Raw genomic sequence first — 25,323 nt, 5'->3', positions numbered from 1 at the left:
GTATTTCTTGATAGTAGGAATTAATACGTTTAAGAGTGAGGATCAGAGCTGAATCTGGAATAAGTATACGTTCTCACAGCACTTCTGATGTCTGTTCAGGCCTTCTATTGACTGTACGCAGTAGCCTTTTGATCTGCTGTACGCTTTCTGCTGCGCTTATTAAAAACATAGGATTGACTGGAGTAAGGGAATGGAAAGAGGGAAAAGGAGGCTATTCAGCTTCTTGTGAATTTTCCATTTGAGCACTTTGATCTCTGTATAAAGCATGCAGTGCTTTTCTGGTGAGTATCCCTGAGAATGCTCTATAAACCTTTCAGTAGGAAAGGCTCAGAATACTTGACATAGATTTCAGTGTTCAAAATAACTGACAATTACATGTCTTCAATTTTTCTTTGGACAGTGATAGATGGCTCCACTCTAAGAACAGAAGAAAGGCAAAGACTGGCCAGAGAGCGCAGAGAGGAACGGGAGAAGCAACATGGTATTTTCATGTACAACCTTACATACAGTTTCTGAAAATCTTTGTGATTAAGTAATAGTTTATTCTCTTACTCTTTGTTCAGTCACTTTTTTTTCCAGTTTGCTGGGGATAAACAGCATCATGCCCATGGGATTGTTTCATTTACCATTGGTGAACCTGAAAGAAGCTAAGAAACTGAGATTTTGAGTAGAAAACTCTCACCCAATTTTATACTGCTTTTGATGTGAATCTCTGTTTATATACATGCAGCAAGAGATAAAAGGTTCCCAGAAAGGCCTGCAGTTCATACTCTCAGTCTCCAGCTGCTGAGGAGCATTCTTCTTCCTGGCCTGCATTTCTATGTTGCTTAACATGTGAGCTAATACATATGAGTGAGAACAGAGAGAAAATAGGACCAGGACATATGTATATTTAGAAGTAGTTTGGGAGCCTTGTATGTAGATAGTACAAATGCATTGTTAATGTAATTATCTTGTTTCTTGGCTCATTTCATCTGTCTAGCCAAAGCAAATACCTTTGCTTTTTGTCCAAGAAGCTGAAGCTTCCTGCTAAGCTACACAGCTGTACCTAGGTGGAGGCTGTTAGTATTGTTCTTACTATGACCTCAGATGTGATATACCTGCTGGGTTTTCCTATCTCATCATGCACTGCTTTACATCTTTTTGTTATAACTTTTTTAAAAAAAAGAGGGAATTGCAAAATACAAAGTTCTACCCTTTGACACTCAATTATTATTTATTAAGATTTCAGTATTAATGATGGTAAGAAAGGTGTGTGTGTATAATACAGGTTATATACATATCCTGACTTTGTTGTCTGGACTGTGAAGTTCGATGGCAGAAAGCATTCAAATTCATTGCCATCCTGCAGACAGAATTAAAGGTATCTCTGACATGGTGCGCAGTCATCCAGCACTGCTAGCTAATCTTGGTGTATGTTTTGTTTAAGGGAGGGACGCGTTGAGGCTCAGTGAGAACTATTGGTGATAGGTGGATGGTTGGACTGGATGATCTTGTAGGTCTTTTCCTGGTGATTCTGTGAAGGGGTGATAATTTTTCTTTGTGGTAGTTTTGCTTGGTAGTCTTTTGCCTGTAATCTGTGTTGTAATATCTATGAGTTGTTAAGTTTGATTTCATTTTTTTTCCCCTTTTCAGCTGCCAAAGAGTCACAAATACTTGAAAAGGAGAGAAAAGCAAAACTCCAGTATGAAAAACAGTTAGAAGAAAGGCAGAGAAAGCTAAAAGAACAGAAGCAGAAAGATGAACAACGGAGGGCAGCTGTAGAAGAAAAGAGAAAACAAAAAATAGAAGAGGAAAAGGTATTATGCTTTTACAGAAGCTCCTGCGTTGTGTTCTTACTGTGCTCTGAAGTAATAGAAAGCCATGGGAATGCTATGTATGTACAGTTATACAGTCAATAGGTAAACAAGTGTTTCATATGAAAGACTATTATGATAGAAAGACAATATATGATAAATAGAAAATACCAATGTCAAAAGCTTACTGTAAACTCCACACAGAGTGCAGAAAAATCCAGAGAAAGAGATCCTGCCTTAGTGGTGGTCAGCCCTTAAAGGAGATCTGGGAGAGATGGAGCCAAGCTCCCCCCCTTCCAGTAGCACAGCTGAATTACCTTCACCTGTGTAACTCTTGTTACTTGATTATTACTTTGGCCTTGCTTTGGTTGTACATGGACCAGCATAGCAATGTTGGAGCTGAGGAGCTCATTGCAGGTTTCATAGAAGCTGAAAATAGAACTAAATACATCATAATGTGCCTTCCCCTTTGCTGAGTAGGTCTGCTGGTTCACATGAAATGTGATGTAGTTATGAAAGGGTTGATTGCCCGAAGCAGTGTGTCAGAAATAAAAGCATAACACACACATACACACATACTTTTATAAGCCAGCTGGGAGGACTTGCAGTGGGTCACTGATGGTGTAAGCTTGGCTGGGTGTCTTCTGGGAGTCCAGCTGTTGTTACACTGTTCTAGGGGTTGGGAGTTGGGTTTTTTTTTAATCTTTTTTGTCTGGCAGTGTTTTACTGGTGTTTCATTCTCTGTAATCAGCTTCTGGGCATGTTCAGATGGATATTCCATTTGAACTTCATGGAATAGTTTACATTGTTGATGAATAAGCAGAAATGTTTGGAGTGGGCCTTGACCACAGCCCGGTGTAGTATTATCTTTTCAAGCACCTGCTTTAAGCATGTAACATCCATTGTGCTTCAAGAGGTATGCTTCAAGCCTACAGTACGTTTATTCTTGACATTTATAGGATGGTGGGTGTGTTTTAAATAGGCATGGTTATAAGCAATGGTAGTACTAGCTGATGAGCTTTTGTTTGGGTTAACCTTGTGTTATACTTGGTCCCTGGAAGATGATGGTCTTGTACACAGTTATACATCTGGCAGGTAAGGTGGTGTACACTTGACCTTTAAACCAAACCTCTTTTTCAGCTAAAAAGTGAAAACAGATCTTGACATTTGGACTCTGACATTAGAAAATAATCGCTTTTAAATAAGCTACCTTAAGGCAGTCATTGTCATCAAGATATCATCTACGCTTGTAATTCAGCAGATAGAAGGGCATCAGAAAATACACAGTCTGCCACATTCTTATTGGATACTTTAGCCAAGTCTCATTCCATTAATCACTTTCTTTAGATAATGCAAAGGAAGCACAATCACAGACACTGCGGAAATAAGTAGTTCTCTGTCTCAGCCAAACTTGAAGACAATTAGGCATGGCTAGAGCTGAGATACCTGTCTTAAAACAATGACTCACTTATTCATACAGAACCAATTACATTGGTATCTTGATAACTGCTTTTCTTTTGTTCATAAAGCAAAACTTATGTCTTTAACTGTGACTTTCAAGTATTACTGCACAGCAGATAACTCATGGAAATATAATCTACAGGTTCCAGAAAGATTATGTAAGGGCTAGGTGGTTTGGCAAGGAAAAGCCTTCTACATTTGTATTTTGTCTGTATATGGAGTGTATCCTTCCTTCTAAGCTTCCTTTGGGTTACACAGTGACTGTGACAGTCTGTTGTGAAATGATGTTGAAAGAAGGTGAAAGTCTTAGGCCTCAGGAGGGGGAAACTTTTTGATAATGAGTTCCCTTGGCATCTGACTGTAATACATCAGCAGTAAATGCTGCTTCAAAAGATCGCTTGGGATGTGACTGTTCCAGTGCAGAAATCTGTTGTTGACACAAGTATAGAAAGCTGGCTGTTGATGGAGAATAAATGGTCCAACATGGTTGCAGTCCAGCTTTATGCACAAGAGCTGAAATTCCCACGCTAGTACTTGTTGTCCTGGAGGCAGGAGAGCTGTGCTTGGTACTCTGTCCTGTCAGCAGTGATCGCTGTGGGCTGCAGCTGATCAGTGTTTTATGCAGTTTTCCCTTCACATCTTGCTATTTCTGGTTTTGCTGTATTTGCATTAACGTCAATATCTGTTAGTACTCAGGTCAGTGTTTTGTGTTGTTTTCTGAAAATACAAATAACCTTTTTCTTAGAGCTGGTATTTTATGCTGGACAATTTTAAGCACCTCTTAGAATGAACTGCAGAATGTAAATTTAAAGAATAAGCAGTTCTTTTTGTTCAGTTAGACTGCATCCTTATTTAGAGAGTAAGTAGTGCTCTTTACTGAATAGGAAATCTGGTGGCTATTTTAAGTAAAGAGTAGAATAGATTATCTGTGCTTTAGCTCAGCCTAATCATGTTCACAGTTTTGAAACCATTAATTGCCATTAACTTTTTTTTGTGCGATAGGTTTTGCAACAACAGCAAAACAAAACAAAATAACAGATTGTAAATCTTGCTGAGGAAAGAAAAACCATGTATGTTTTGTCTTCTGGCATACCTGTGCTTTATGTTTACAAAGATAGCTTCATAGAGGTGTTGTTTATTAACAGGAGAGACACGAAGCAGCTCTGCATCGTACATTGGAACGGAGTCAGCGACTGGAAACACGGCAGAAGAGATGGTCATGGGGAGGATCTGTAACTCCAGATTCAGAGAGCAAGACAGGTAAGTAGCACCTTTCCTAGCATAGCTAGTTGCAGAATATTACGGGCATGAGGCAGGTGTAGTGCTGGTTATAGAGACCTGAGGATCATTTCCTGTTGTGGATTTTATAACAGGATCCATGGGTAGGTTCCTATTTGTACTTATCCTGAAATACTGCTGAGAAGTGGAGCTCAAAAAGTCATTCTGTTGTATTCCATCTAAAACATTTTGAACACGACATTGGCCATTGCAGAATGCCATCTGGTTGTTTGAATGACCAGTAATGGGCAGGGAGGTGCAGTGGGCAGTATCTGAGCTTCCTGGAGAACGGGTTCTGTCCTAGGTTAGGTGATGCATTTTAACAGTTTCTAATTGAAGCTCAGATTGATGCATGCTTCTCACAAGTGACTGGTTTTGCTTGTAAACATTCTGAAATCAAAGCAGCCAACCAGGATTGCATTGGAGGGACCCTTTTATGCACTGCCTAGCTGGAAGGCAATAAGTAACTTAAAAATCTGTTATTATCCAGGAATAAAATAAAGCCCAAAACTCTTCAGTTCAGACTATGTCCTGAATTGCTGCGATTGAATCATGTGTTTCAGCTTTTGTTTTTGTGGTATTTTTTTTCTGTCAGCTTGAGTGTTGATGTGTATGTGTGTGTAATATGTTTGAAAGTACTTGCGATAGGAATTGTCATTATGATCCCCAGCTTCCCCATTCTTAGCTGCCTTACGTTGTTTATTTTTGTGCCCTGTGACTAAGCTTATGAACCTTCTTCTTCCACAGAGCAACAGACCACAGATGAAGGTGAAACTGGTGGTATTGATTTCCAAGATGTTCTTTTTCTGTTGTCTTACACTCTTACACTGCTAACCTTTTAAACTTGAGTTCTTGTTTCTCTGAAACTAAAGAGAACTGTCTTCGTGTAGAACTTTTCCTGGATCTTGGCCAGCTGTACAACGAATGTGATCCCTAAGTGGAAAGCAGTCCTCTATGTTTTTAACTATCCCTCCCAGCTAATTAAACTCCAGCTTAAGTCATGGCATCCTGAGGGAATTTTGAAGGAGAGGATATGAGCATTTGAGGTTTTTAAAGATGATGTGGGGAGGAGAGGAGAAATTTGACCATAAATTAACAGAGTAGTTTAAGCTTTCCTTTTAAAATGGGAAAAATTCAGTCCTTTCATTGTTTCCTAATTTTAAAAAGTGGGCATTGGTTTAATTTTTGTTTGTGGGATTTTTCTCTGTTGGTTTTGTTTGTTTTTAACCAGTGATTGAAGTAACTGTTGTAAAATCAGATGATTTTTTGCTAAAACACTGTGAAAGGGAATGGGTCCTGTGTGAAGTTTCTTTTTCCATGAAGGGTTTTGCAAGCCAGATTCGTCCTGTTGTCTGAACATAAGTCTGTATTTTAAATGTATTTTCTTCATATTCCTACGTTTGCCAGTGTACAGACTGAGCCACTCATAGAAACCCTTTGGAACAGTAATGTATTTGTGAAGACCGTATGTTTAATATGCAGTTATTTCATGTAGCTGGTTGAAGGCAACAGCTCTCAGCTGAGAGCCAGCCAAATCTGAGTCCTGAAAATCTGTGCATGCTCCCAGCATTACTAATTCAATGCAGCTGTCTCATAACGCTGACAATATGAGGCTTGAAAATGCAATGAAAGTCTGAGTGAGTATGATTTAACTACCATGGCTTATTCTGGCTGCACAGGAGAAGCACGTGCATTTTATTCTCTCATCCCTTTCTCTGCACAGCATGAATCCTTCATTTTCTCCAAAATTAGCCACTTTCACTGTGTTGGTTTACCTGTTAAACATACGTTCCTTGGGTACATATATAAATGCAATTGCTGTATTTCACATTACCAAATGCCACTGAACTTAGAAAGCAGGATATCACATTTGTCTTGACTGTTTGGAAAAACGCTGTATTTTTTTTCCTGCCTCCTATATTCTTCTCTATCTTTAATTTTAAAACTGAACTAATTTTAAAGCTAAACTTTGTATCAAACATAAAATAATGCCCTTTGCTCTCTCCTAATTGATGGGAGGAAACAAGTCCTGCCTGTCCTTTGATCGTAGAGGAAGACTTGATCCACAGAGCTGCTGAAGCACATTAAAAATAGACAGCGCCTTCCAACAAACATGCTCCTAATGTGAGGATAAACACTTAAGCTGTGCCTTATGCATCATGAAGTAGAAACAGGAAGGGCATCTATGTTCTATTGTATGAGACCAATTTGAGTGACTTGGCACTGATCTTGAAAAAATTTGACTGTGGACTTCTTTATGCATCTGCACTGTTTTAAGCTCATATTAGTTTTTAGATTGAGGCTACCAACATACAGCTGTCTTTGCTGGGCTGGAAAATCATGACTGGATTCATTCTTTTCATATTTATTCCTGTTTTAGGTTTGCCCTTTGCTTCTTAACTATCTGAGAGGTTGTTGCTTAATGGTTGTTAAAAATCTACACTGAAAAAAAAACCCCATGCATGTAGGATGCATAAATCCAGCTAGAGAAAGATCTCTTTCACCTTATATTTGTTTAATGGCTGGAAAGAAAACCATTAGTTTTGGATTTGGGGAAAATGACACCATATGAGCTCTTCTGCATTACATCATTGTGGCTGGGTAATGCACCTGCTCCATCAGCACGTCTGGAGCAGATTTCAGTACGGTGTTTTTCCATCATCAGTTGCTATGCGTTTGGGATTAAAGGCTCCATCCCCATTTCTAAAAATGAGGAACACCAGGGGGCAGATTTCAAATGGCCTTTATTTCATGTGCAATGTAAGTCTTTCTTGTCTTTTGTATTGCTGCGGGGGGGAAAAAAAGATTTTTTTAATATATACAAATACATATATATATATATATATACTACACATACATATACGTGTGTGTGTGTGTGTGTATATATATATATATATATATATGATTTTACGGATTTATAGATATAAAATTAGACATGTCCTTCCATGAGCCACGTCAACAGTAATATGCAGGAATGCTGACTCACAAAGCAGCATTTGTGGGTAATAGAGGTGATGTGCTCTGGAAAGTAAAGCCCATGTAATTGGACATTCACCAGCCATCAGCCATTCATTCTGTGTTACGTACAGAATGTGGTTCACTCGGACTGCACTAAACATGCTGCTGATGGCCTGAAGTTTAAAAATTAATGGAAGCCCCAGAGTCAAATGATACATTAATGACATTGCTGTCAGTGCTGAGATTAAACGTGCTGGGTGTGGGTCTGCCAGAAGAAGTGGCAAGGCTGTGTAATAAAACATCCTTAATGACAGAGCCTTTATAAATGAGGGAGGTTATGTGATGACTGCTGAGCAAAACTCAACATTTGGGCACACCTGGAGACTTGTGCAATTAGAATAGAAATTAGGCTGCTACACACTCTCTTTTCTAAGAGATTCCTGATCCTGGTGGAAACTTGAACTAAGAGGCAGAGAATCTGGTTTTATCACTCCTTATTTTATGCACCCCATATAGGCAGTGTCCTTGCTCAGTGAAGCTGATATTGTGTGCTTCTTCCAGTTGTAAGTTCTAAAGACCTTAGACAATTAATGCTAAATAAACTTTCCTGGGGAAAAGTAAACTCAAATCTCAGCATGAATAATACTTTACCAATTAGTTTTTTTCAGTAAAGTCTTGAATTGGGCTATTTTTTTTTTATCTGAATGGTCAAATATGGACTATTTGAAATCTCCTAGCGACTGTTTACATCATTTCTCTGCTAAGCAGCGCAGTCCACCTTCAGAAGTTGCGAACTTGCTGCTGTAGAAATACTTGTCTTTGCTTATTTTTCTCAAGGCAAGATTTTAAGTTTCTGGGTCTCAGTAGGTCATAGCTCAAAGCTCAGACTTCATGCAAGTTCTGAAGTCCTAATTTAAACTAAGACGTGTGTAAATATCTCCGTGATGTTAACATTTGACTCCCACGTGCTTAAATTAAGGTTTGAGCTGGGCTTTTTTTTCCCCCCCCTTTCTTTCCCTTCTTTTGAAGCAGCCACTAGAGGGGAGTGTTCCTCTTCACAAACACCCAGATGTGAGCATTACAAGTTCCTGATTTATTGCACATAAAACCTTTCAAGGCTTTTTTAGTTATCTGAGTACTTAGGCTTCATTCACTAAATACCATTTTTGTTGCATTAGGAAAATACCATCTAAGCTCAGATTTTAGTTTCTTAACTTGAATGACCGGAGATTCCCCTTTCTCCCTCTTACTCCTTTATTCACTATCACAAGAGCTTTCCATTTCTTCAGCTTCAACTTCAGAATGTTCGTTTCCCTTCACATGGCTCTATTGCTTTATGAGGGAGCCCCGTATCTCCTGGTGTTTAAGGAAATGTGGGTTGGGTACGTGAACCACAAGTACAAGCAGAGGCAGGGATATCCATAGGGACCCTGTGCTCTTGCTGTAAGGAGCTGCTGTAGCTTGCTAGCCAAGGGGAAAAGAAGCTGCCTCTAGTGAGTAGTGCTGCTTTTTCCTTTGGCATTACTAATGCACTAATGAGTTCACATTAATCATCTCTGCAGTTCATTATGCCAGCAAAATCAATTCTTTCTGTTAGATGTATAGAATTTCTCATGTTTATTATGCTGCTCCTCATTGCTTTATGTGCATTACTGTTTTCTACGTAGTGAGTTTCCATATCAATAGATGTATGCTTTCCCAAAGTTTTCATGCTCTGGAGTAGTTTGAAGTTAAAAAGCAGGTCTTTATCAAGCTAGTGGTGAACCTGATGTTTTTGCAGTATGAGATGTGATATTACACATGTCTGTATGCGCTTGTATGCACAGATAAATTAGTGCTTCCCAGTACAGTTGTTTCAGAAGAGCTGGGAGGCTGCTAGGAAACTTGGGCTTAAGGAATAGCTTTTTCAGAAATAAGGGGATTCTTAAAATGAAGCAGCTCTTGAGGAGTAATTGGAAATAAGAATGCTTTCTTGGCTTTCTTCAGGACTCGCTTTCATCCTTCCAGAAGCATTTGTTTTGGTTTGGTTTTGTTAACTAGCGAATGAATAGCTGCTCTGACAGAACCTGAGTGGGAGTTAGGAAGGAAGAAATCACTGTTGTTCAGGGTGTGATGTTCCTTTCCCTGTCTTGCAGTCTGGTAACAGCACCCAGCCTAAGCAGTCGTTTTGTCTTTATGTGTTAGGAGCACAGGGCTTAAAGTCTCTTTGTTTGCATACACATGTTTAAAACTTTGGCTTTATTCTGCTAGAACTCAGTGCCTTTTCTGTGCATGTTACATCTGATGCTAATTGTATCAAGAACCTTCAACGGAGGAAAAAAACAAACACTCCTGTTTCTCATTAACCAAAAAGCTGAGGTACCCTTCAGGATATAATACTTCCCAATCTGCCTCAGGAAAGCATGGAAGGTTCTTCCTTAGGTGTGAAGATGAATTCTAAAGTAACCACTTCTTTACGCAGCCAGCAAGCGGTCCACCTCCACAGCAAACCTCAAACCAACAGACGCTGCCATGAATAAACGTTTGTCATCATCTGCAGCACTTTTAAATGCTTCTGATCGAAGTAAGTGTTTGGGTTTCTGTTGGTAGCAGGTGTGTGCTTACCTGTTACCAGGGAGGAGACGGGAGAAGGAATGATGCTCCTCTTCCTCCCTTGCTCTGTAACTCAGTTCCTGTTTTCATCTCAAATGCTTTTTAATGCGATTTTTTAATCCAGCCTGACTGTTCAGGGGTTGCACCCAGTTGATGTGATCTCTGTTTAGAGGAGAAGAGTGACGGTAAAGATTGCTGCTATTTGTTGTTTCATTTAATTATTTCTGAAATCACGTTACTAAAGTCCAATCTTGGTGAATGATTGATTTCCAAATCATTTCACATACATTTAGAGGGTTGCATGCCTTAAGTTACATCTTCAATTTTCAGCAAACTGAAAACAGTGCAGAGAACAGCTTGACTTGTTCTATTAGCCAGCTCCACCCATTGGACTGCCTGTGTGGAGGGAAACAATCAAATTCATTTTGGGATCTTTCTTTTGTGCAGGTCCTGCACTCTGTAAACACGTGCTTTCTTTTTAATCTTAGAGTTTTGTTTGAACCAAATAGAAAAGAACGCATGAAATGGGATTTTCTTGGGGGGTGGTTATGGCCAGGTGGGTGTACCTTACTGTGCTAATGCCAAGGAACAGAAGTGGATGACGAGCACTATTCCTTTGGTTTTATTTTTTAAGGGATATTTGAACGTGTTTGCATTCAAAGACGTTTGCAACAATTTCAGTGGATTCCAGTTTCATTGGAAAAAGCTTACTGTGGATATGCATGCTGGCTATGCTAGAAAAACCCTTACTAAGGGTACCAAGGGCACAGCTGGCAGTATTTTTGCAGATTCAGGTTGTAAGGTGATGCAGCAGAAAAACTTGCATTTGTTCATTCTGTGTCTGGTGGGGAAACTGGTAGATATATATCCATAGTGACACAGCTGCAGGGGCTGTCTCTGAGTCACTGGGGACTGCTTGCAATCTGAAATGATTTTGGTATATAATGTCTGCAGGGTTCAGCACTGGGTATGAGTCAGAAACAGCCCTAGAGTACAAATTAAGCAACTAACAAAGGAAGCCGGTAATTATCAGTTAAATGGAATTGCTTTCAAACTTACTTGTCTACCTTGAGATCCTTTTTGAATCTTTGTTTGCTTTGGAGAGGAGAAAAAAAGTAATCTCAAGTGGTTTGAAAGGGAAGAAAATTGGGGAGAACTTCTGAGCTCTTGGATCAGCTGGGCATAGAGGGTGACAGGCTGACAGATTTAGATCACAGCAATTCTGTGCTCTTGGTCTGGTAATCTGAAGGAAATGTTTGTTGAATGATGACCAAATTCAAATAACAGAGGAAAAATGTAGCTGCAAAATTGACCAGATTGCTTCTGCCACGTGTATGGGAAGGTGGAGGGATGGAATGCAGAAATGAGAGACAAGCTTGCCCCTGGATCAGTGGAGGATTTCCTCAGTTGTGTGCTGTGTATGTGCAGAGCTGAGCACTTTGTTTCTCATTCTTACACTGAATATGAGCAGCAGCTTTTTTTTTCTCAATTATTTATTCAGAGAGGCATACAACGATGACCTTAATAGGTCAAACACAAAGTCCGTATGATTGGCATCCTGTATCTATGATAAGCAATGTACAAGAGTAAAAAGAAATAATGCTTATATGGAGTAATTCTTCCCTGATCCAGTTTTTCTGCTTCTGAAGAATCTATAGTACGAAGTGACTTAATTGTACTTCTGTATCTTAGGGTGCTGGGGCTGGTGCTGGAGGGGACTTCTCATCTTTCTAATAACATTAATCAGTGCACTTTCACTTCCAGGTACCACAAAGCGAAGCGCCTCATTAAACAGACTGAATAACAAAGTCCCTCTGCACTCTCAGCAGTCAGCAGTCAAAGGTTCACAGGTGGAACAGAAAGGTGCTAGAAACAACGTGGTCTGGAGGATTGGGAGGCATAGATGGGATATTTGAACTTGACATTAAGCCATGCCCCAGTTTCGCTGTACCTGTTTTTACTCCTGCTTTCATTGCTGCAATGTACTGTGGCATAACAATAGTTATGAGCATTCCAGTGCCAGATACTGGGTCACCTCCTATAAATCATTGTTGTTCTTAAAAGTTGGAGGGAGGCTGGGGGGGAAAATAGACAAATGGTAGCCAAGCCATTTAGCCTATGAGAAGCTACTTCTTCATAATGATAGATCAGTGTTTGTGGTTGATTTCTTGGCAAAAGCAAAGCATGGGAATGGCAGCTTAGAAAATTATGTATGTAAGCATGTTGTTAATGTTCCTTACGCTTGGTCTCTAGGAGGAGCAGAAAAGAAGAGGAGCACATCTTTGAATAGAATGAGTAGTAAACCCCCTTCTTCTCCTGATCTAGAAAAAGTGAAAAAGGAAGAAAAAACAGGTGGTTGTTTCATAAAGCTGAATACTTCTATTAAAACCCTTTCCCAGTAAAGTTTGGGTAGGACTGCTGTCACTGGTTTCCTTTGGTTCTGAAACCTCCAGGACTTTTTAAGGGCTTTTTAGTTGTCCAGGTAAAATAGTAAAAAATAGTAAAGACAGAATTTCTTCCTTTGGACAAAATATATATACATATATATCCTGTAAAAGAAGGACACAATTTTGTTGGATTGGGCTCTAAGGTTGTAAAATGTCTCTCTGCTGAGAAAAGAGATGTGTATTTGGAAGCTGGTAGGACCCAGCTATAGCAAATGTCAGTGGTGTGTTCACTTCTTTGTTAAACCTTACGTCTGCTTTTTAAGCTCCATTTCATGGTTCAGTTTAACAGCATCTTCTCTGGTCCTGTTACTGGTTAAACTCTGCATGTGAGTGACGGAGGAAACCTGTTACCACTTCACTCTCTTTTGTTCTCTGTTTTCTCACTGTTAAATTTCTCTTTTCTAGTACCTCATCCTAATGCAGAAGACTAGAAATTTCTCTAACACTTTTTCCTTTTGAGTTAACAGTTCTGAAACTTTCCTTTTTGCAGCTATTGCCAGCAGTGGAAACTTTTATTCTGTTTCAGAATCTTTCCTGTATGGGAAAATGCTGGGTGCTATGTGAGTTTGTCTGTGTGAGCGTTGCCTGGTGATAATCATTGGCTTTGCATTGCACACCTTTGTATCATGTCAGAACAGCTTTCCTGCAATCCAGAGCGTATATAGCTCTGAAGAGCTGGTCAAAAACTTTACGTATTTTAACTGACTTCAGCACTCATCCCTTTTATATGCATGTCATTCTGCTCATTAATTTAATTGGTATTAAGCAAACCAAGGACAAGTGCAGCATAAGTGATTGAAACATTTAACCTTTCTGAGCTTTTAGTTTTGATTTCCTTCTCCATGACTTTGGTGTTTTTCTCCTAAAACTGTTTCGGTTTGCAAACCTCCTTTGCTTTGTACTGCTTGTCTTTTTCATTTATATGATTTCATGTCGGATCCTTTTTGATTTGTTCCCATCGTTTAGCTCGTCGCTCCCAGGTCAGTCCTCTGGACAGTAGCGTAATCAGTCGCCTCCTCGCCCCCACTCAGGCCTCCTTAGCTAGGAGTAAAAGCGCTGCTACATTGTCGGCTGATGGACAGGATCCCTCAGGTAACAGGAGGGCAGCAAGCCTGAAAGGTTTTTGCAATTGTTCTTCAAGCAAGAACATAACAGTAACTAACTGTGTTACCCATCAGTGTGAATCGGATATCTGATATATGGTTATGTATAATATTACTTATCCAGTGTTTTCTTTGGTCAGTAACAACCAATTCATATGCTGTGTTGCATGTTTGCTTTGCAAAACCAGAGAATAATACTGGCTTTTAAACTGTGGTGCCAGTTTGTTTGTTTGGGGTTGTGTTGTTCTTATCTGACTGAGAGATCTGCATTTGGGTGCACACTCAAATGAATTTGAGACAGACCGGTCAGAGAACGGTACCAGGAAATTAAACAAAAGGGGGGGAAAGAACAGCATCTAAAGGAGGCTGAAAGAGTAAGTGCAAGGCCCAGATTTCTTTAGTGGGAGAAACTGTTGTACAAACATGGGAAAGGGATGGCCTTACCGTAGATGCTGGGAGCCCTGAGCTGGCTTCACTTGGGCTGGCTGTAGGTGTAGAGGCACACCAGCAGGAGCACGTACTGGCTCAGGCAGTTTTACACTGCTCCAAATGGAGCTGGTAAGCTCTCGCAGTGGCTCAGCTCAGTGCTAGCACAGGAATTTCTACATCATGCTCAGCTGCAAGCCCTGGCTGCATCCCACATGCCTTGTAATCCTTACTGGTGTTGAGAATACCCCAGTAAATATGTATGTGGAACCAGAGCAGAGTCCTTTCTCCTCTCTTACCTTATAACTTGCATTCCCAGTTTTGCTTATTTCCTCTTTAGTAGATTTCTCATCTTTATTTTTGATCTTATGCCACTTAACTTGATCCTTGTTGGTAGCGGTAACATTTCTGCACTGCTCCCCTTGTATAATACTCAGGGTTTTGGTTCCCATTGGTCACATTTTCGCACACCTGTCTGTGTGTCGTTTCTATTTTACCACGAATGTTTCAGTTCATGTCATGTGGGGAAATGCCGTCTTTATCACTGTTGCTGACAGCGTGTGACTTCTCACTATTGCTGACTTAAAGACGACTTACTTGCCTTATCAGTTTACTTAAAAGTACTTGAGCACAAACTAAGCACAAACAGAGCGCAGTTCTCCTTCCACATATGCTTTAAATGTAAAAATAAAATGTATTTTCCATCAAGTCACAAAAGTAATTGCTGGGGCCTGTCACAATTTTTTTCATACTCCAGATAAGTTACATCCAGTTTCAGATCTTAACGTGTATGTGTGCTTTTCCATCTGTGATTATTTTAGTGGAAAAAGCAATTAGATGATATAGTATTGAAAGAAACTGTATTACTTGTGAAGGGATTGACAGTTCCCATATGAAAGCCATTGTGGTTTCACAGTTGACCCTTTTCTCTTGGTACGATTCTTTTTCTCTGCTTAGTTTGATTTGGTAACGTGGATAAAGGGCACAAATGTGTGGTAATATAGGAGTCAGAGAGGCAAAGTAGAATAAAATAATATTGCATAAATGCTTATTTCACAAGAAAGGTTTGTAAAGTAATGCTCAGATTCCTCATGTAGTGCTGCTGTGAAGCTCTTAAAAGAAGGAAGATTTCCCCATGAGTGTTGGGGGACATACATAAAATTTGAACCAGCCATAAAGAACTTGTAAAGGATCATGATAAGCCTTTAACGCCATTGTGAAGCATTTGTGATAAGATGCAGCTTGACTGGAATTAAAGTAACACTGCCATATTGTAGATTTGGGCATTATTTGGAAAAGCATTTTATTTTTATCTACGTCAGATTGCTGCTCTCAGAGTGGTTTTGTTCTTAGTGCTGTTGCTTCCAAAGTACTAATCGTGTGGTGGTGGTGTCTGTGTCCATGACCCATTGCAATGTGCACTTCCTGTGGTGTTTCTCTGTATGGTTTCTAACACACACCATCTTTCTTTTTCTCTTTCTCCCTCTTCCTTTTCTCCTATTCTTACGCTGTGCACTTGGATCTTGTTTTGTCTTGTCAAATTCCTAACTTTTATAGAATCTCACCTCTGTCCTCGTTCAGCTTCAGCCAGTTCCATCAATTCCCCAGTCCCAACTCCTAAAGTGCCCGTGCGCAGTCGTAGCATCGACAGATTGAAGTCCTCTGTACCTTCATCTGATGCAAGCTCACCAGATCCAACCCAGGTTTGTTGGAATTCTAGAGGTAATGGGTTGGTATTAATTTGGGGTTTTGGAAGAGATGGGATCCTGGTTCAGCAGATTTCTTCCTTATTATGCTGCCCTATATCACATCCTTCAGAAATACAGTATTGAATTTGAATTGGAATTTTACGGTCCTTGATCTCTCTGGTATTTGAAATACAGGCTGTTTGCTGCCTGTGGTTCCTAAAGGATAATTTAAATAATATATTGACTTGGTCTGTGTTTTGGAACATAAAGCAGAAGTACAAGGTGTTAAAAATTAGTGTCCTTATGGCAGCAGCTACCCTGTCTTTAATGTATCCCGGAGTCAGTGTTATCTTATTTTTATCTGTCTTAGAAATCAGAGACTGAGAAACCGTCCCCAGGTTCTGGGTTGCGTCGCCCTTCCTCTCCATCAGTGTCTACCCGTAGAAGATCCCCTTCTCCTGCCAATTTGGTGAAGCGTCCTCCGTCACCATCCGCAGTTAGGTGTGTGTCCTGGCTGGATCTCTTAGCTCCATCATGTACGTGAGATTTTCAGCATTATCCCTGAAAACTGATCTTTCCTTCTGCAGGCAGAAGACTCGCCCGCCTTCACCTGGCATATCAAAACAAAGGCCGCCATCTCCTACTCCCATCTCAAAACCAGCACCCATCCAACGCCCACCTCTCACACCAGGTGTTATCAACATTACCAAAAAGAAAACTGAAGCAGAGAGCAAACCAAAGGAGAAGAGCACAGAAGGAACAGGACATGAGCAGGGTGCCCCATCAGCCTTGGACAGGGATGCAGCAGCAGCTAGCACAAAGACCAAAGAAGGTGAGCTCCTTCCTGTGACCGAGGTTCTTATTCCAGATATGTGCAGTGTGTGCTAAAGCTGGTGGCTGCCTTCTGTCAGTCTGGAATCCTTTCCCTGGGACTGTAAGAACAATTCTTATGCACAAAACACAAGGCTGATTGAGCAGCTGAGAGTGTACTTGGTGAAATTAGGCTTTGTAGCTGCAGATAGCGATTGTGTGTCTGTGAGACATAAGCAGCTTTTCGGTATTCCAGTGCCTAACGATATTGTTGTGTTCTGAATGGTTTCTCTTTAAATCATAAGGAAAAAAAATAACTGATGTCATGTTTGATAAAATGACCTCATCTGGAAGGCTTTATAACCGTTATGCAGATGTGTATGTGCTATTTTATGAAGCGTTAAAAAAGAAAGGCATTCCTCACCAATATTATCCTGCTATTGCTCTGCTGACACGGAGAGCTCGTTATGTGAATATGCAGATGACCTATTGTCATGGAAAAAGTAATATTTATAGGGACTGAGAATAACTGATAGCAATCAGTACTTTAAGTATTTATGGAATGTAACTGGCTGACAAGATTGGTTTGTGGGTTTTTTTTAATGTTAATTTATAATAATATCTGTGAGGTTCAGATGTGGTAACAACAGGCAGGGCATGAGCAGCCATAAATGGTAGGGCTATATAAAAACCTGTTAACCTGGTAACTGGAGCTGTTCTCATCTCCATGTAAACTGGAAAATGATTTGTTGTTAACATGTGATATTAGTGAAGTCATTAGCGTGAGCCTTCAAGGCCAGGTAAAATGGTGTTGCTCTATAAGTACAAAGGCATTAATATTGATGTTATGAAAGAAGACAAATTCAAACATTAATGTTTCCTCCTTATAATCATGAGGGTACGTTCCAGTTTATTCAAAGGAAATTTAATGTATATCCTGAAACAGTTTTTTTTCACTTTTCTTTAGATGCTTCTAATAGGACTAGAATGAGTCTGTCTTTTAGGAATATGTTATAAAGTTCTGTGGTAATTAGGGAGTATCATTAAGCATATTGTCCGCAGCATGGCTGGAACAGTGTGGTTGAAATGAATTATTTCAGCATCATTGGGCAGCCCTTCAGGACCTCCCCTTGGCTCATGTGGGTCTCTGTATGCAGAGATGTTTGCTGCTAGTTGATGGGGCTGATCTAAATCTCAGTGGCAAAAAGGAATTGTCATCGTGTGATGGTAACATCTTAATGAACTTTAACTTACTGGGGCTTTTTAACAGCAGTTTCTTTCCCACTTTGCAGAGTCAGGTAGCAAAGCGGCAGCAGGGACCACCACAGCTGAAGAAGCTGCTAAAATCTTGGCAGAAAAACGGCGTTTAGCACGAGAGCAGAGAGAGAGGGAAGACCAAGAGAGAATTCAGAGACAGGAAGAGGAAAGGTAACTGCGGGAGAAGGAAGTGATGCTTCCTGCAGTGGGTGTGGTTGGTGTGGACATTTCAGCTGTGTGTTTCCCCAAGCATTAACTTTGGGATGGGACAGGTTGCTGTGTATGTGACTAGGTTTGTTAGACACTGAAAGTTGCATTTGTATCAGGGATGCAGTGACTGTTATTAAGTCGCTGTCTCATAATACACGTCTCAGTGGAACATTCCATTATTGAAACAACTAGTCTTGGACTTGTCTTAATCAGCAAAGAACATCTAGGTGCACATAGTTTCCTCCAGGTGTTTCTGCATTTCCTTGGACTGATCTGGATGGTGACATCTGTGAATCCACAGCAGAAACTGTCCTTATGCAGTTACTCTGTGATTGGCTGAAGTAGAAATCCTTGCTTTCCTAGTCTGTCTCACGTGTGTGCACACTTACAAATGCATATTTGTATCTTGGCAACACTAGAATCAGAGAAGAAGAAATGGCCAAGAGAGCAGCTGAAGAAAAAGCACGACGAGAAGAGGAGCTCCGCAAGCAGGAGGAAGAAAAGAGACTCATTTATGAGGAACAACAAAGACAAGCTGAAGAGGAAAGAATCCGCCGAGAACAGGAAGAGCAGGAAAAGCTTGCAGAGCTTCAGCACCAGGTTTGCTTTCACCTGGGATTGGTTGGAGAATGTTGTGAAGTCCTTGCCTTGTTTTAGTCTGTGCTTTCTGTTAGCCTTTGGTAGGTTCAAGTATGGGCCAGAAGCACATGTTTATGAGTTCTTTGGGGTTTTTTAGCCATCTGGGATGTTATTTTGAGCGTGTAAAAGTAGCCATATTGTGACTGTTTAACCAGTGCACTGCTGTGAGTTATAAGAAGATGGTTAGTCTGCCTGGAAAGTCATCCAACATCCTCTGTCATCCAACATCCTCTGTTCCCACATGAGAAAAAGGAAGATGAGTAGTGCTTTCAAGTCTGCTTTTCTAATTGATGAATTGCTTTCCACAGCTGATAGCTTTGTGCCTTTATAAAGGCATCTTTCTAAGTGAAGAAAACTGTTCTGAAGAAAGTGGACTTTCTTTAAATGAGATTGATTTAGAAAATCAAAGCAGCTTTACAAGTGAGATGGTTTGTGTTTAGAGAGCAGTATCTTACAGATAGCACTGACATATGTCTAAACATGTCTTTAAAAGCTGGCTTAAATTTATAACAGTTACATAGTGTTGACTGTACTTTTCTTTCCAGTCATAGTGAGAAAGATTTTCTCATGTAGAAGGAGCAGAAGGTACTCAGCACAGAGTTCCTTTTAGCAATAATGCCTGACTGGCAAAATTTTCACTGTTTTCCTGTTCATAATATTTTTCTCTTCAAGTCAGTTTTTGAATGGCATAGTAATATAAATCTCATGTCAGTAGCTGCATAGTTGACTGCAATAGCTGCAATGTGAACTTTTATTAAATAGTGATTATCAGCAGTTCCTGTCTGTGTTACACCAGTATCTCTGTGATGGGTCTGCTTTTAATTCTTGGAGATGAGTTTCTCATTGAATGTTTTTCTGTTTTCTTTATTTTCAGAGGGAAGAAGCTGAAGCAAAAGCTCAAGAAGAGGCTGAAAGACAGCGGCTGGAAAGAGAGAGAATTATGCAGCAAAACAAGCAGGAAAGGCTTGAAAGAAAAAAGGTATGCTGTTCTGAAAGCAGGGAAGTCCCTTACCCTTAGAACAGGTGGTAAGTGTTAGCACTGAAGTTACCTGAGCGTGCGGTCTGTCTCAAATTCATTTAAGCAGAAATAGAGGTAATTGTTTTAAGTCAGCTGTGACTTGTGAGCTTTAAAAACAGTAAGTAGGAAATGTGTGAAGTAAGAAAACCTATGATGATTGATGAAAATTTAAACCAGAAGGCTGAAATGCAAAACTCTGTCATTGCAAATATTTTCCACTTTTTAACAGAGAATTGAAGAAATAATGAAAAGAACACGAAAATCGGATCAAAACGAATCCAAGGTACTTATTTGCTTAGATTTGTGTATTGGCCCTTCCAGAGAAGACTTTGTTTTGTAAACTTTGTTCTTCTGTTGTTCTCAAACTGCCCTCCATGTGAAGGTCCCAAGTTCCAGTACACCAGAACAATTTTCAGTAGCTTACATGCATTGTACACATCCTTTTGCATTGCTGCTTCAGATGTCATTATCTGATGGGCTTTTGTTCAAGGCATACAGAAACAATGTGATCTGGCATTACCACTTGCTGACCAGGTCCAGAAAACACTGCCTGGTAGTGGATTTTATTTTTAAACAGTCATCCTTCTCTTACTGTTCAAAATGGCATCCTATTTGGATTCCACATGGCTGAAAACCACACCTTGGAGAAATGAGGGGAGAGGGAGCTCAGGAGTATTTCCTAGGCGGGGGATGGATGTGGGTCTCCCACATATTTACATGCTTTGGCTTAGCAGATCTGCTTGTTGTTGAGTGGCCTGAAAACTCAGAGTCAGCCCCAGCAGCCCTCTCAGTTGATTCCCTGTCTCAGCCATGGATGCAGATTGTCTGTTTAACCTCTGAAGTAGTGACTTGGTGCAGAACGATCCTGCATGGGAGCTGTGATGTAACCATATGTGAAAAGCTTCATGGTAGTGAGCTGTTGTGAGTAACACTATGGGAATTCAGTTGCAGAATGAAGGAAAGTCTGCCTGTGAGGTCATGGAGGGAGAGGATATTGAAGAAGAGGAAGAGCTGGGACTTGAGAAGGCTGATCAACCTGGTAAGGAAATGCTATGAGTAGATCTAAGTTGCTGTCAGTGTCTCAGTGATGTTTAAGGTGTGTTAAAAATGTCAGATCAGTTAATGGCATCAATTGTGATCAACTGAGGCACAAGTCCCAGAAGTACCACAGAGTCTTTTTACTTAAGGTCTTTCTTCTTTAACCCAATTCCGTGCCATAGAAGAAATACAAAATGAGGAAATGTAAAACAGTTTGTGTGAGAAGAATATACTCTTCACAAGTTTTAAAGATGGAAAACAAATATGTTGTTAAAGGCAGCTTGTCTGTAGATTGATTTCTATATTGAAACAGTACCTTGGGTTTTTGGCAAGGAAAGGTCAATTTGACACTTGGCATTTTATTCATTTAGAACAGTAACGCTGTTCCTGGAGCTCAGTTATGTTTGTTTTTCTTTCCCCCACACCTTCAGGAAAGCTGAATGGCATTGACTTGCCCCAGGAAGTCAAAGAGGAGACAGAGGGTTGTATACAGACTGCACGGAGCTTGACCTGTACAGAATCTGACCAACGTGCTGTGACGGAGATGAAGGCCGGTGAAGTATTTATGAATGGCAGCGATTTGCAAAGCGATGAAGGGTCCCAACTTTTTACCCAACTAAAGGATTCCAGGTGAGTCTGCATTGTTGAGCAGTTCTGTTGCACAAGTCGTCCCTTTTATTTTAAATCAATTTCAGTACTGTATTTACCACTAGATCACATTTTGCACCCCACTAGTTTGGTGGTGTTTTGTTGCACGTGGTATGTGACTGCTGTCAGTATACTGGCCCATGGAGAGGCAGTTCCAGATAATTGTCTGCTTAGGTGGCACACATCGGCATTACTGGTTTGCTAAGTGGCACACATAGCCAGCAACACAGCAGTGTTACCTATAAAGAATAGTATCGGCTTGAAATCTTCCCTTCAAGTAACTTTTCATTACCAAAACGTTAAACAATTGCAACTACTGCTGGAAAATGTGTCTTCTGATGCTGGTTCCATTTGCTTATCTAAACGTTAATGATTTAGAAGTGGCATTGTGAACTCTTTGCAAAGTGATAAAAATGAATTCTGCTAGTGGTGAACTGTGAAGATGTTCTCATTATTTTCCTCAAAAGTGAATGAAAATTGATTGCTCTGAGTTTGAGTCTGCTTAAATACACACAGTCTTCTGAGGATCAATTCTGTATTTAAAAGGTCTAATTGGAGGGGAAACGAAAGAGGAGAAATGCATGTTAAAGTACAATTCTAAAGTAGAATTTCAACAGAGCAAGTCTTTAAACTTGCTGGTTCCTACTATCAGTTCTGGACCCAGACCTTACCTGAGAGGTATTAGAGTAGTAATAAGTGTTTGTGTGGTGGTGAGTCATTCCTCTGCACTGGTTCTCAGAAGGGAGATCCCATGTGGCAGCTGCAGGGGCTCATCTGGGATTGCCTTCCAGGACTTGCAGTGCTTTGCAAAGTGTGCAGACTAATTGGCTGGCCTGTAATGAATCTAGAGGTTAAAAATCCAGAAATTGTAATACAAATAATTTGTTTGTTTCTTGTAGCCATCCTGCAAAAGAAATGGTTATTGATGACTCGGCGAAATTGGGTGTTAACGAAGCTGATCATACAAGTGGACTTATCCAGAATCTTAATGGAAAATCTGATTTGTGGACTTCCGAGGAATTCATTGACGTTGGAATACATTCCAAGTCAGCCAAACTGAGTTCGGACAGCATCTCTGCTGGTAACTGTAATCAAAACTTGAATGATGCTGCTACAATACCTTCTAGTCCCAAATTGACTTGCGAGGAAGATGGTGCAGTGAATTCATTGACCAAACCTATAGATTCTTCATCAGGTAATTCAAGCTGATTTCCCCATCTATCTCCTCCTCTGGCTAGATAATTAACTTTGTTGTATTTTTACTCTCCTTGCCTTAACTTCAGCTTCTTATTCTCAAGGCACTTTCTCCAGTGTGTAGACTGGAAGGAAAGCTCTTTCTTTAGTGCTTGCATCTTGCGTTCGGTCAAAAGAAGTCACCAGTTGATGCCTTGTTAGGGATTTGCTCTATGCAGCAGCTAAGGCCTGACATGAAGGCTCTTCCAAAGACAAAGCCGAGCTCCTATATAACTCCTGCATCCCCTGTCAGCGCTCAAGCCGTCTGTTGTGTTCCTCTATTCTGATTTCTTCTGAGATGTCTTAAATGGCACACGTTACTTTTGAAGATACTAACAGTTTAATAGGTGTCTGATGTAACTCTACAGACAAGACCCCTTTCCACTCCTAAGCGTGTTCTGTAACTTCTTGATGCTGTCCTGCACAGTCTTTAAAAGGTCTCTCCAGGCTCTGGCAAGGTACCTGTTCTCTATACTTACCATAGAATAGGCTTTTGCTTCATTGAAGGGGAGTGACAGCAACCTTAAATACCACAGACAGTTGTGTTACATGTTAGGAGGAGTAAAAAAGCTACACACACAGTATTCCAAATACTCTGGAAGAAATCAGGCTGTGTGCAAAGCCCATGTACTTGAGAACCCAGCGTAGTGTCAGGGAGGCCTCGGTGTGCTAGTTTTGTTAAGGTTAAACTGCTCAGTTGTCGGAGCTAAACCCCACGTGAACATACTCACAGCAGAAGATCTCTGTCCATGAGATAAATGACTGCGTGAACAGATGAAGTAAATGACATTGGGAAGAAACACAACCTGGTATCCACCATTTCTTTCAGTGATGTGTAGCACTTTTTTTTTTTTAATTAAAGTGTAGCACTTTTCTAGACTGAACTGTTTCCTGAGTCTCCTCTGTCACTCTGCGTCTTGTGAGCTGTGGTCTGATGGACATAGAGACACACTGAGACTTTCCTTTGGGCAACTACTGAGTAGCCTGTGGGACCAGAATGATTTCATTTGATCCTGATCATTCATTTCTTAGTGAAGAAAGCGTTGCCTTTTAATTCCGAACTTGAATGTGTTTAGAGACAATGTGCTTTAAGAGTCTTGTACACAGCTTTGGAAATTAACACTCATAGACTTTGTCTTTAAAAGAAAAGCTACTGTGCTGATGTTGCGCTGTGAATTCCCAGGCAGTTCTGTGCTTACCTTTCTGGATGGACGCTCTGGACAGTGAGGACAGATGTATGTAGGATACACACAGTATGATGGTTAAACTTGTTCTTTTCTTTGCTCTTTGGACAGAACTGTGAACACTTGAGACCTGGAAATAATCTGATTGCACTTCAGTTATCCAGTATTCTATCAACTACCGAAGGCCTTGTTTTGAAAAGCTGCTTGTTTACCTTTTATCCACCTTCAAGTTGGCAAAAAACAAATAACACCAGAGAGGGCTGACAAACTATTAGATTGGCACCTTGAAGCGTTTCAGGGAGACTATTGTGCTGATGTTCCTTTTGCATTCGTTTAGTTGTTAGAGAGGATGTCCTTGTTCAAGTAACACTTGCTTCCCTTTTACAGACTAACCTGTTCGAGTCTCTTTGTTTTCCTATCAGTGTAACGCACAGCACTGTGCCACTGGGGACTTCCCAGTTAGCTACTGGCCAGATCTTGCATGTTCCTAAGATGGCACTTGAAGACTTAACTCCGCATGTGCTGAAGCTGAACACCAGTGGTAATGTTCTGCAAAAACATCTGATTTTCTAACCTGAAAATAGCGGTGGTTGCAAAATGCAGTGCTGTGTCATCACTGATAGGTTTTAACCTGCTGGAAAACATCAAACCGTTTTACAGCCTGTGCACTAATATACTGCACAACTGCTGAATACCTGGATACGTTTGTCATAGTGCAGCTTAACATGTCATGCTTCTGAAAGCGTTTTTCTTTTGAATTATTTATCTACACTCGTGTAAGTATTATTTTATTGTGTACATAACAGTATTAGACCATTGAAGTCATATTTTGTTCATGTTAATTACTCCAAGTTTTCCTGATCTAGCTTTATAATAGTGACTGCAAGCTGCATATATATTTCACTTCCCCTAAAGCCTGCATTAAGTAATGTATTAAACCTGAACTTGTCCGCTTCTATAGCACGAAGAGATTAACCAATCATCTTCCAGGAGCTGCTACTAGAAGTAATAATGCAGTCTTGTTTTTACGTCTCCTGTAACAGAGATACTGAATAATTAAGTAATCGATTTAAAGGCTAGCTGTCTCACATCCTGCTATAAACCCTTGGCTGATACTTCAATTCAGATGAATCATCCAGCTGGCAGCTGCGTTTTCGGTGCTTAATGAAAATGGTTTTGCTGGAACTAAAATTGTTCTTTCCCCACCAATTACAGTAGGAAACCCTCAGCCTTCTTACTCCATTTGCTATTCAGAACATAGTAGTCCTGTTTTAGACTTTAGAGCAGTGCCTTAGGTGAACAGATGGATGTATTTTTGTACGATAAGCTGTTTCATTCTGGCAGAGACAATCATCCTAATGAAAGATGCGGATATTTTTTCTGTGCTGATACTCTTTGTCCAACGGTCTGTTACAGCTCTATGTAAATATGTGCGCACTGTTAAATAAACTTTGCAGTTGAACAATGCTTTATTTCTCTAATGCTAAACATTACCTTACTAGGAGGCTCCGGCCCCTCACCATGCTGACCTGCCTTG

The 25,323-nt window shown here is 40.3% G+C and overlaps 1 protein-coding gene across 46 annotated transcripts in view; it reads left to right on the top strand.

Moving 5' to 3' along the window:
- MAP7D3 (MAP7 domain containing 3) overlaps positions 1-25,253 on the top strand; it is an 89,735-nt gene extending 64,482 nt beyond the window's left edge. For 4 of the 46 annotated variants that reach the window (XM_085546076.1, XM_085546077.1, XM_085546075.1 and 1 more), the window contains 18 exons: positions 401-481; positions 1,636-1,799; positions 4,403-4,517; positions 5,283-5,315; positions 9,955-10,056; positions 11,850-11,948; positions 12,339-12,437; positions 13,499-13,624; positions 15,619-15,764; positions 16,120-16,250; positions 16,337-16,581; positions 17,852-17,987; positions 18,446-18,626; positions 19,540-19,644; positions 19,913-19,966; positions 20,629-20,722; positions 21,153-21,351; positions 22,269-23,486. In XM_085546076.1, the coding sequence (XP_085402202.1) occupies positions 401-481; positions 1,636-1,799; positions 4,403-4,517; positions 5,283-5,315; positions 9,955-10,056; positions 11,850-11,948; positions 12,339-12,437; positions 13,499-13,624; positions 15,619-15,764; positions 16,120-16,250; positions 16,337-16,581; positions 17,852-17,987; positions 18,446-18,626; positions 19,540-19,644; positions 19,913-19,966; positions 20,629-20,722; positions 21,153-21,351; positions 22,269-22,578 (2,420 nt within the window). In that variant the 3' untranslated portion in view covers positions 22,579-23,486. Of the gene's footprint in view, positions 1-400; positions 482-1,635; positions 1,800-4,402; positions 4,518-5,282; positions 5,316-9,954; positions 10,057-11,849; positions 11,949-12,338; positions 12,438-13,498; positions 13,625-15,618; positions 15,765-16,119; positions 16,251-16,336; positions 16,582-17,851; positions 17,988-18,445; positions 18,627-19,539; positions 19,645-19,910; positions 19,967-20,628; positions 20,723-21,152; positions 21,352-22,268; positions 23,487-23,897 lie in introns of those variants that run through there. The other 42 variants (XM_085546079.1, XM_085546080.1, XM_085546066.1 and 39 more) reach the window with 33 other exon arrangements.
- The last annotated feature ends 70 nt before the right edge of the window (positions 25,254-25,323 follow it).

This window comes from Coturnix japonica, chromosome 4 (assembly GCF_054131305.1).
Source record: "Coturnix japonica strain WE chromosome 4, WE-NBRP24, whole genome shotgun sequence".
Taxonomy (NCBI): domain Eukaryota; kingdom Metazoa; phylum Chordata; class Aves; order Galliformes; family Phasianidae; genus Coturnix; species Coturnix japonica.
The sequence above is the reverse complement of the archived record's forward strand: the minus strand, read 5'-3'. Positions and strand labels throughout refer to the sequence as shown.